This window comes from Varanus komodoensis, unplaced genomic scaffold (genome assembly GCF_004798865.1).
Source record: "Varanus komodoensis strain SLA01 unplaced genomic scaffold, ASM479886v1 scaffold6_4, whole genome shotgun sequence".
NCBI classification, from domain to species: Eukaryota; Metazoa; Chordata; class Lepidosauria; order Squamata; family Varanidae; genus Varanus; species Varanus komodoensis.
The window spans coordinates 20,690,019-20,701,993 of NW_025336347.1; the positions used below are offsets into that span (position 1 = coordinate 20,690,019).

The following is an 11,975-nucleotide window of genomic DNA, read 5'->3' on the forward strand; positions in this document are numbered from 1 at the left end:
TCAGAGCTCATCTCTGTCACTTGGTTTGCTTCCCGACTGCTGCTGCCCTGCGTCGAGGTTTATGTCCCTTGCTGCCCTCAGCCCCGATTTGATCGTGGTGTCCAGCCAACCGTGGAGCTTAGCGGTGTGTTCCCCAGCAAAGTGGATTCTGCCTTCTGGCATTGCGAGTTCTTCGCTATAATCTCTAAACTGGTAGGGTGTGAAGGAAGCAAATCCACACATGGCGTACTTATCCAGGCTCCACTGTTTTATTACTGAGGAGCGACAGAGACGCTGGATCTCACTTTTGGGCAGCTGGTGAATGGCTGACAAGTCATCCATAATGATATCAACAACGTCGTCGTGGCTGAGGGATACAAAGAAACGCGAGTCGTCACTTTGGACGTAGGAAGCCAAGAGGACGCCAAAACCACTAGTGAAGTTCTGGGCCAGGTAGTAGATGAATCGCGATGGACGGTCAGTGGTGGAGGCCCCACCAAAAATGCCCTCAGCTTGCCAGAACTTCTCGGTGCAAGCCAGGAAAACCTTGGTGGCGCTCCGGTAGTGGATAACTCGCAAGGCGTGTATTTTGTTGGGTGAGAGAGGTGGTTCAAAATGGATTCGCCGTGTGGCCCTTGCTGTGGACGTCACAATAGCATAATCGGCTGTTATAGCCGACAGCACGTCGTCTGGTGTACGAAAGATCACACGGACCGAGTTGCTGTCCTGCTGTATCTTGACTACCCTAGTATTGAAATACACGTTTTCTGGAATGGTTCTATAGATGGCTCTTGGCAGCTGATCAAAACCTCCAACAATTTCATAAAACCTGCAAGACAGAAACAAGCTCACAGGTAGAAATAATGGGACAGATAGGGCTCCTCAGATATTATTCTTGCTTAAAAAACCAGAAAGAACTAGTATGCACTCTTGGTATGATATGATGACTGGCGACCTTGGAGCTGGAACATTCCTTGAAATGATGGAGTCCTGCCAAGTGGAGAAGGTGGCCCCTTTCCAGTGCTCCGTCTGCTTAATGAGCCAAGTACAGGGTTGATAGAAGTGCCATTCTCAGCCCCTTTCTTCAGTGACTTCATGAGAATGAGACTTCTTGTCTCTTTTTTAGGAGGGAGAGAGGGAGTCCTGCTTTAACCTCCCCTCAAGGTGGTGTCAGGTGAGCCCTTTCGCATTTTTTGGAAGCTGTTCCCCTTGACATCAGAGGGCCACACCAGCAAACTAATTCCCCTGGCCATACCTGTTTGCTTACCTCTTTGTATAAGAGAAGATTGCATCCCCCCTCATGCTCTCAATGAAAGACAGGTAATACCCAGCTTCTTCATTTAATAAATCCCCAATCATTCGGACAGCTCCACGGCTCAGGTTTGCCACCTTGATTAAATATTGCTGTTGGGGGAGAAAGAGTCCCAAACTATCTTTTCAGTACAATGCTGAGCTAAATGGTACATGCAAGCCAATTTAGTGAATTTACGAAATGGTTGTGGTACTTGGCATCTGGTCAGCCCTTTGCAGCCAAGAGCCCTCTAGACCTGTTGGATACCGTTCTCATCATTCCCAGCCACCAAGACCATAATGAACTTGTCCCCTTCATTTCCACGGGGTTACTCTAAATGGACTAACACTGGGTGGGTGTAACCCATAACGAAAGATCTCGTGCCACCCTCGAAGGCCCACTGTGATGACTTCGCCAAGCATTTCAGGGAGAAAATCAGATTTGTCGTGAGCTGGACTCTACTCGTGAATCAGATTCTACTGGGGAGGTGCCAATGTTGCTGTCTGGTCCACAATTGATGGATGAGTTTCAGTTGTTGCGGCCTGATGATGTGGACAAGGTGCTTGGACAAGTACGTCCTACCACCTGCTTACTGGACCCTTGCCCATCTTGGCTACTCAAGAAAGCCAAGGACGGGATTGGGACCTGGATCCTGGAGGTTGTCAATGCCTCTCTAAGGGACGGCTGGGTACCTGCCCCTTTAAAGGAGGCAGTAGTATGGCCAGTCCTAAAGAAGGCATCCCTGGATCCAGAGGTGGCCACCAATTATAGACCGGTGGCCAACATCCCATTCTTGGGCAAGGTGTTAGAGCGGGTGGTGGCGGGACAACTCCAAGCACTCTTGGATGAAACTGATTATCTGGACCCATTTCAGTCCAGCTTCAGACCCGGGTACGGTACTGAATCTGCCTTGGTCGCCCTGTATGATGACCTGTGCAGGGAGAAGGACAGGGGGAGTGTGTCCCTGTTGGTTCTCCTGGACCTCTCGGTGGCTTTCGATCCCATCGACCATGGTGTCCTTCTGGATAGGCTTGTGGGATTGGGAGTTGGAGGCACTGCTTTGCAGTGGTTCCACTCCTATCTCAATGGCTGATTCCAGAAGGTGGTGCTGGGGGACTATGACTCTGCGCCATGGCATTTATGCCATGGAGTTCCACAGGGGACCCTTCTGTCCCCCTTGCTATTCAACATCTACATGAAACCGGACATTAGGAGGTGTGGGCTGTGGAATCATCAGTATGCTGATACCCAGCTCTACCTCTCATTCTCAACTAATCCAGGTGAGGCGGTGGCTGTACTGAACCGGTGCCTGGCCGAGGTAATGGGCTGGATGAGGGCCAATAAACTGAAGCTCAATCCAGACGAGGTCCTGTTGGTAGGTGGGTCAGGCTTCGGGATGGGGGACCTGGACCTTGTCCTGAACGGGGTTGCACTCCCTCTTAGGGACAGGGTTCGCAGCTTGGGAGTGCTCCTCGACCCAGAGCTGTCATTAGAAGCTCAAGTAACAGCGGTGGTCATTAGAAGCTCAAGTAACAGTGGTGGTGAGGAGCGCTTTCCTCCAGCTCCGGCTGATCCATCAGCTGTGTCCCTACCTGGAAAACAACTGCCTGGCAACTGTGACACATGCATTGGTAACTTCCCGATTAGACTTCTGCAATGCGCTCTACGTGGGGCTGCCCTTGAAGATGGTCCGGATACTTCAATTGGTGCAAAACAGAGCTGCCAGGTTGCTGACGGGGACTGGGCATTGTTCTTATATAACCCCAGTCCTCTGTCAGCTTCACTGGCTCCCCATTGAAGTCCGGGCCCAATTCAAGGTGCTGGTTATCACCTATAAAGCCCTGAATGGCTTGGGACCTGGTTATCTAAAGGAGCGCTTGCGTCCATATATGCCCTCCTGCCCCCTGAGATCGGCGGAGGAGGGCCTTCTCCGGGAGCCCTCTGTGAAGGATATTAGGAGGGTGAGTACCCGGAGGAGGGCCTTCTCTGTGCTGGTGCCTCACCTATGGGATGTGCTCCCCAGAAAGGTCTGCCTGGCGCCGTCGTTACCTGTTTTTTGGCATCAGGCCAAGACCTTTTTATTTAAACCATATTTTAATTGTTAATTGTTGTTTTTATTTGTTGGTTTTAAACTACTGCCGAGATGCTCTAAATTTTTAATGTCATTTTATGTTGTTTATCTTCTTTGTAAGCTGCCCCGAGGCTTTCTGCGATGGGGGTGGCATAAAAATGCTATAAATAATAAATAAATGACCATCAGGACTAGGAGCCACCGAAGGCCTTATGCTCCATGAATTTGTCAAATCTCCTTCTAAAGCCATCTGAGTTGGCAGCGGTCACATTTCCAGGCTGTGACTTCCGTGCTTAGCAGTGCACTCTGGGCAGCTCACAGCAATTTATAAAATATGTACAATTATAAAAAGAGGTAACAATAAAATACAAATGCTATACAATCTGGTATAAATATCTTGTAAGCCGTCCTAAGCGCTTGAAGTAGTAGGATGGGGTATAAATGTATGTAATAAATAAATAAATAAATAAATAAAATTCCAATATACAAAATGTAGAACAATTTAAACAGCTATAATGATTTCAGTAAAACTGGACCTCCAGTGTAATGTGAAACACCCTGATTACCAAAGTGCAAAGTTCTGACAGCAGTCAAAATGCAGGCTGCATTTTAAACCGGAGTGCTTATGTCCCTGTCAAAAAACAAACAAACAGCAAACACACACACACAAACACTCTAATTAATCCCGTTAACCTTCCCCAGAGAGTTACTATAATTGCTATACTCAGTCAACAAAAAATCTGGGAAAGCTTGAGTGAATTTTTTTTAACATGCACTAAAAATTCTTGGTTAATTGTTGAATTAAAATTCCAGGATGCTGAAGGTTTGTACATTATGACAACGACCACCCCCAGGAATGACGTAACCGAGAAAGAGGACTGGGTTTCACAGAGGCAATGCGCTTCTTTGCTCCACCACGGCTACAGCTAAGTATCAGTTGTTTAGCCCATAGTCAGCCCTCACGTGCAAACTGGGTTCCTCTAAGTTTGCTGGGTTTTGGACAGAATCTTTAGTGAAGGTGTTTGCTTGTTTTATATTTTAATAATCACAAGTATGTATCGATGAACTTTAAATGCAATACATTTTTGCACTTCACAAATTGGGCACATGGCAATATTCCTTTTACCTTGGTTGAGAAGGTGTCATATTTATTTAATACGTAGGTACAGTTTGTGTTATTCACCTCTGCTGCAACCTGGAATGACATCAAGAGAAAAGAAATCAGAATAAAAACAGTAGCAGACTGGGGAAGTATCTAGTTAAGAACCCACAGCATCAAGACATAAACACAAACAATCCAAAGATGCAAATAAAGGGGAAGATGAAACAGGGACCATACTGATTGACTGATGGATTTGTTATTGCTGTCTCTGAGCAAGGATTATAAACACTATAGACAAAATAGTTGAATGAAGCTGCCATCACTGTGCAACCCATAAAAGCTGCCCAAAGACTATTCTCGTGACAATCAAATCAAATAGTCATTTCACCACTTGCTTTCTGGAATTCTTGGCTGCTGACAGGAATGTAGTCATACCTACTTAATCTTCAGGAGTTTTATTTACTAATAGATTTTCCTTAAAAAGTACTGGTGTAGCTGATCAAAAAGCCAGAAGTAGAGCAGTTAGAGGCTACATCCCTAAATCTGCATCCCCCTAAAACTTGGAGACTAAAGGAGAAGGAAGCCCAGTGTTATAATCTTTCATCGATGGAACAATGGAGGTCATGGAAGATGGACATCTAGTTACTCCTTTCTTCCAACAAGTGATATTTTTTCATGTGCAAGTTTGAGGAGGACTCCAGAGATGGACATGAGATAACTTGCTTTCCTCTCCTTTCCCCTGATGCCACCACTGGGTCTTCAGCATGGGAGCTGGATATATCATGTTGCTCTCATCATCTCCACCACTGTTTTACTGAGCAATATCATACTATGGATCCCTTTCCTCTTAAGGTTCCTCTCTTCTGAAGATGGATTCCATGATATGGTCCATGGATCCAAGGCTGAAGAAACTCATGGAAATAACCCTGCCCTTTCCCTGGTCATGCCAGCAGCACATGCTGGGCTGCCATTTCGGGAACCAACCACCTCACCCTACAGTGCCCTAAGCAGAGATCCTACTGCCATCCCTAACAGGGCTAACACCAGGAGGAAGGGAGTCCTCGGGTGTCTCCACCTCAAGTCAGTGGGCCTTACTTGCTGGCAGTGGACAGCTGCAAGGAGCTTCCCATCTTGAGAGAGGACTTACTAATTTCCCACAGTGCTCCTGAGACAGAACTGCTCTGTTGCATACTCAGAAATTGAAATGGGGGCTCCCAAATTCATGCCTTCGTGAATGTTTGGAAAAGCAAGCAAACAGTGGCTCCTCGAAGGTGGTCACAGCAGAGGGGCTGCCGGGGCACGGAGGTCCTGGCAGCTCCCTGAGGATGCCACCTGCTGATGGCCAGCCTGGTCCCACCTGAGGAGCTGGTTTGTAGAGAACTACGGAGAGGCTAGTCCATGGGCATCTGCACTAGCTTGACTTTTGGCTCCTTCTGCCTCATCTGGTCCTATAGTTGGATTAGATTTTTCCAATAAAATAGCCACAGAGGGTGTTTGAACCTTTCTGAGAGCATCACGATAGAGCTGCTGAGCAGTTTTGCCTTCTTCTGAGGGCTTCACTTCATAACCCAAGATGCTGGGGTTCTGCTGGACCTCCCAGACCCTTTTCCTGATGTTGTTAACCAAAATCCAGGCATTTTCATCTTTCTGTATGAATTCTGCCAGCTGTAGGCCAAATTTTTTAATATATTCATGGACGATCCTGGGGAAAGAAGAGGGAAAGCACAGGTATTAGGGAAGCAGTGTGAGTGACACAGTAGAAAAGATAAAACCTGAGTGTCACAAGGAGGTCCAGGTTGCAACTGTTTGTAGGCAAACTCCACTCCAGTAGGCAACCTGGTGCCAGGCATTATGGACTAGAATTCCCATAAGTCCCTGCCAGCATGGCCTAGGATCAGGGAACATGGAAGCTGCAGTCTAACACTTCTGAAGGCTGTCTACTCCTGTTCTGCTCTGCTAATCTGTATAGGACAAAGACACAATGTTTTATACAGAGAAAGAAAAATATTTTCAGTAGATACCTTCCCCCTGCTCCTTAAGGGTGGAAAAGATAGGTGCTCATTGAAAACAATGGAGAAATCTAACAGTGGCAATCATGCAAAACAGCAAAACATTTGAGGAAGATTAGCAAAGGTCTCTAGGCCTTATCTTAGTGAACTCAGTGGGATGACCTAGTTATGACTTAATAAGTTCCGTTGTTTCCAGTGGGACCAGAGCTCCGCTAACTGCATTTGGATCCAACCCAATGAGGACTCGTTTAGCAAGCTCTGCCTTCTCCCATCAGCGTTGTCTTGTTCTCTTCACTTGTTCATTGCAGGCTGGTGGGCCAAAGCCTTTGGGACATGTCAAAGAACTCTCTGGTATGCACTTCCTTAAGACCCAGCAAGTACAGAATCCAAAGGACAGGCGAGAGCCCGAGGTCTCTCCTGCCTTTGTCTCAGTGTGATGTACTGCAGTGCACAATGCCTCAGTTGCTAAAGCGCAGCAATCCATGGGCAAGAGAAGTGCTGTGCGTGGATATAATCAGATAAGCACATAGCCATCGCGTCTTACCTGTGGCCCTCAGGCAAGCGCATGGGTCCCAGATTTGCATACCAGCCTTCTTCCTCATTGCGAAAGGTCTGTGCCCGTCCTCCCACGCGCTCGCTCACTTCAAGGACAGTCACCTGGAGACAAACAGAGTCACCGCTGCACCACAGTTACACTGATCCCTCCTCGAATGGCTTGTTCTGAACAGGAATTTCTTAACCTGGAAGCAGGTGGGAGGGCAGCCTTCTTACGGTGATATATTTGGTGTCTGAAGGTGTCTTTGCTGGCTCAGGTCCTTTGCTTTCGCAAGGTTGGCTTCTAAGGGGTGGATGTCTTTGCATGACATCTGATGGGCTCCCCTTTCTTAGACTACGTGTGAAGCTCCAAATGGGGGGTGGAGTCCAGCACAGGATGCCACATGGTGCAAAATATTTCTTGCACATGGATCATTCCATATCATGGGGTAACTGGAACCCTCCAATTCACATTCTGTACTGTAATTGACACGTAAATAGTCCTACCGATTTGTCCTTCTTAAGACATTGTTGCAGTGAGCCTAATCTAAAAAGTGGTCACATTTCAGCATCCTGCCTTGTATGTTTTTTCCTTATAAACCAGGAGATGCCCAGGGCAGATCTTGTTCTGCATGGTCTCAGGAAGGACTAATCCTTAAATCACCTGCTCTTGCTGAGAGATGAAAGTTATTCTTCTGTTGAGTGAAGGTTCCTGAGGAAATATTTGCTGGGACAAAGGACTTTCACAGGCAGCACTGAATGACCCCAGATATGATAATTCCTAGTTTTTTGTTGATGTGGGGTAAAAAAAAATAAAGATACATTCTAGTGTGGGGGTAAAAGGGGCGAGGAAAAATAAACAAAATGCTATCATGTTGTAACTTAAAATTCTTACTGCCAGTAATCAAGAACATTTTAGAAAACTGCACAAAAGCTGGGGAGACACCTACTGATTTTGCATCTGAGGTGATGTGGGGAGGAGTGACAGCCCATGCAAGTCCTCACTTGGCTGGCACTCTTGGCAAAGAAGGAAGTTGGATGCCTGAACCAGTCCCGTTGTTCAATAGCAATCAAAGTTTTAAGAAATGCTGTATTAGAAGGAGTGTCTTCCTCATACTATCAATAATATATCAGACATAGATATTGACTCATTCCTAAATATCCCTTCCCTTCCCTTCCATCGGCTCCTTAGGACTTTCATTTTGGCTCAGCTCCCCTACCCATATAGCTGGTCATATTCCAACTCTGAGCCTCCAACAGGAATTCCACTGTCAAAAAAGGCCAATAATACGAGTACATGGTTGTGTGGCAGTTGTGTGAATGCTGACACGAGCCAGGCACAATGTGACATATACTGGGGAGTGGGGACACTCAAACTGGGGTGCAGCAGATCATGGCAGTAAGAGCTGAGAGCATTAGGTAGCCACCATTTACTTGATAGAGATTTACTGTTCCTCCTCTTGAACTAGCACAAATGCTACTTGCTAGAATGCAGCAGGTTGACAGAGTTCCTACATGGGAGCACCGCCAGCTGCCCAGCTCCAAAGACAAGCATTTCCGCTCACTTTGGCTTGGCCCTGTTGCTGCTGGCACAGCAGAAGTGGAAAGGGAGGCAGCACACAGAACAAAAGCAGTGGAGGGCCCTGTCATCTGCAGAGCTGGCCACTCCTGGGCAGTCGCTGCTGGAACTGGCTCTTTCAAGGAAGCGTATGCCTCATTCTTTTTTTTTTTTTTTTCCTTTTCCCCAAGAGATACGATCAGACAGATGCGTCAGCTCGTTACCTTGTGCCCAGCCTCCACGAGGGTGTAGGCTGCGCTGAGCCCCGACACCCCAGCGCCCACGATCACGACATGTTTCGGCTGGGATGTCTTGCTCAGCCCATTCCTGGCTATCTGCAGAAACTCTTCATAATTGGCGTCCTTGAAGCACTTCTCCAGTGGGCTGACCTCTTCGCCAGTGCAGCTTTGCAGCGCGCCGAAGAACAGCAACAAGGAGAGAACTGGGCAGGAGCACACAGGCAAAGAAAATCTGTCAGACACACCTGAATGCATTTTCCTCCTTGTCTGCATTCTGTGGATTTCCCTAGTTCAAGCTCCTGCCAGCTCCCTTTGGCTCCATCGTACCGGTTGATTCATAGCATTTCTGCAACCTACTTAAGGTGGCTTACAACATACTACAATATATTTAAAATGCAATGGAAAAGAAGGGCAAAACTTGATTAGGTGTTTTGTTAGTGTGGTCATGAGTCAGGGGAGATAGGATGCCAGTGGATTAACGAGCCCAAAAAGGAGAAAGATATTTAACTATTGCTCCTCTTCTGGTTCTTTCCCCATCTGGAAGAGTCCAGGCAACTGTACCAGCCTGCCCCTCTAGCTTGGCGATGCTGCTTTTAAATGCCAGGTTGGTCCAGAATAAAATTTCAACTATCCATGATTTGTGGATGAGGGGGCCGACCTGGCCTGTATCATGGAAACCTGGGTGGGGGAGAAGGGAAAAGTCATTCTCTCCCAGTTGTGCCCACCCAGCTATTTGGCGCAGCACCAGCCTGGTTCTGAGGGTTGGGGAGGGGGGGCAGCCATCGTCTATAGGAGCACAATCTCCCACAAGGTTTCCTGTCCCCTTGAGGACGTTCTAGAGTGTCTGTGCTAAGTGCTGGGCAATTGAGACAGACTGAGATTTCTGCTTGTGCACTGGCCACCCTGCTGTACAAGGGACTCCTGCAAGAGGCAGACACACCTAATGAGAATAGAGAATGAAAGCAGGACATGAGGTGGAGGGAGAGAAGGAAGGACGCAGATGGGGAAAACCATGGATTGTTATTACAACAGAGCAGGGGATTTCTCTCTGCCTCATTTCCTGGAAGGATCTCTGAGAGGCTTTGAAGCCAAAAGGCTCTGTGGATGGACTCAACTTTCCCGCAATGAAAGAGCAAGATGGATGGGCCCGGCCCAACTGGCTCACTGAACCCTGGCATCCCTTTGGCACACCCCAGTGAGGTCTTTGTAAACTGCGCCACAGGTGGAAAGCCGAGGCTGCTGAGATCAGCTGCTTCCCACGCGCATGAAGAGCACCCACCCATGCCTTCAACATGGAAGTGCGCTTGAAGCAAAGCCATTTTACCGAGCACATTGAGCCAGCCTTCCCGAGGAGTGTGTGCGGATGCTCTCAGACACTGCTCGGGGAAGGAAGCCAAAATTTGCCACCTTTGCTGACATGTCTCATTCTGCTTATTGAACGAGGCCTTGAGGTTCAAGGAATATTGCACATGGCATCAAAAATGGCTGTGATTGCTGATGCGTTCTCTGTGGTTGGCACTTTGTGATTTCACAGGCAGATTTGATGGACTGTGATCCTCCCTGATGCAGCTGCTTTTCTGGGCAGCTGCAGCTTGGAGGTGGCATTACATAGAGGCTCACAAACAGAGAGGGTACCGTCAAGTCCAGTTCAATGTAAAATCAATGATACTGAGCAAGACGATGCTGAACAGCCCCCCTCCAGATTTACTCCAGCTTTACTCCTGGTACGCAGCAGGGCGGTGGTGGACAGAGAGAGAAGGCGCTTCCTGATGAAGGGCCCTTAGCATTGTCAGTTATCTATGAATTTTATTTATTTTATTTTGTTTATTAAAAGCTTTTCTATCCCGTCCCCTACAAACGACTTGGGGCAGCTTACAATAGCAGCTACTCGTATTTCTCACTCATAGATTTTACACAGGGAAAACAACAACGGCAAAAATGAGTTAAGAGTTGAGAATGACATCACCTGAAGACTCCTCCCCACCCATAAAATTCCAGGAAGCAAGCAGGGCAGGGGAGCGATAAAAGCCATAAATATACTAAATCAGTAAATATCTGACACCACGTTTAATTTGCTCATTTTTTCCCTTACGCAGCTCTGCTTAGCATTCTAGCGGGCTGGGCTGGGGGAGAAGCGAGGCAGAAGAGGGCTATGCCACCAGCTTGGCTAAAAAGAGCTAACCTTTCCCTTCGTTCCTCTCCCTTTCTTTTTCCTTGGGTGCTGTGCCTTTTCAGACTGAAGCCCTACTGGCAACTGTTATTTTGTTTAAAGCTGGTCCCTGGGAACCATTTGGCAGAGGAGCAGCACGAAATGCCTCAGATCATTGGCAACATGTGGGCAATCAGACGGGACAATGTGTTGAACATGGGATTATATTAACAGTGATAACAATAATAATTTTTTAGTAACAGGCAATATTTAAAAACACAAGCTGGGATTTGGATCGTCCATGCAAAGCACATGAAATAGGTGGGAACTGAAGGGAAGATTGTCAGGGGAGTGGAGTGGAGCATATCCCTTGGGAAAAGTGTTGGAAGGCACAATCTAATGGGGAAATCCATACATCTCCAGACTTGGGGAATTACGGACATCCTATGCAGAGTCAGAGGAATGCAGAGATGGTATTTCCTGGTGTGCGTTGCGGAGCTAGTGGAGCTCTCTGCCATGGGCCTCACTCTGGCTGCTGGATGCTTCCTTGCCAGCCAAGTTGTAGGCTTCTGTGTGTGTGTGTGTGTGGTTTTTTTTTTTTTTTTTTGCGGGGGGAGCGTCTATAGACTGTGCCCTAAATATCTGAGTGCAACAGCCCCTCCTGCCCAAGCTCCCAGCAGCTGGCATCCACAGGCACCCTGCCCCTGATTCCAGAGGCAAGCAGCCATCAGGATGAGTAGCTACTGATAGCCTCCTGCTCTCCTGTGGGTATCGGTCTAATCCCTGTCAAAGCCTGATTGGTGGCCATCTCTGCCTCTTGTGGAAGTGAATTCTGCGGTTTCACTTGCCCAGCTCCTTCATAGCTAGGAGGAAGGAGAATGTTGTGGGTTACAAGGGAGTGTCGAGGGAATGGATCGCCTGCCCAACATGTGCTGCCGTATTGGTTTGAGGCACTGGGTTTCCCGGGCAATATTAGCCCTGGGACTCAGCCCCTGGCCTTTTTTTTTTGGGGGGGGGGATCCCTCCCTGAGCACTGAAGGCTT

The 11,975-nt window shown here is 47.7% G+C and overlaps 1 protein-coding gene across 1 annotated transcript; it reads right to left on the reverse strand.

Moving 5' to 3' along the window:
- On the reverse strand, window positions 1–9,038 carry LOC123034405 (L-amino-acid oxidase-like). Its single transcript, XM_044451729.1, has 6 exons — window positions 8,769–9,038; window positions 6,997–7,109; window positions 5,944–6,145; window positions 4,468–4,536; window positions 1,247–1,383; window positions 1–808 (listed from the first exon to the last, which is right to left on the reverse strand). Exons 1-6 carry the CDS (start codon window positions 9,036–9,038, stop codon window positions 1–3), a joined length of 1,599 nt encoding a protein of 532 aa, XP_044307664.1.
- Window positions 9,039–11,975: the final 2,937 nt, after the last annotated feature.

Bases quoted from the DNA above. Each gene is read 5' to 3' on its own strand.
- LOC123034405 (XM_044451729.1), bottom strand. From the start codon at position 9,038: ATGCATTCAGGTGTGTCTGACAGATTTTCTTTGCCTGTGTGCTCCTGC. The intron at 6,146-6,996 runs GTAAGACGCGAT...TTCTTTCCCCAG, and splicing joins CGCTTGCCTGAGGGCCACAG to GATCGTCCATGAATATATTA. The intron at 4,537-5,943 runs GTTCAAACACCC...ATGTCATTCCAG, and splicing joins ATCGTGATGCTCTCAGAAAG to GTTGCAGCAGAGGTGAATAA.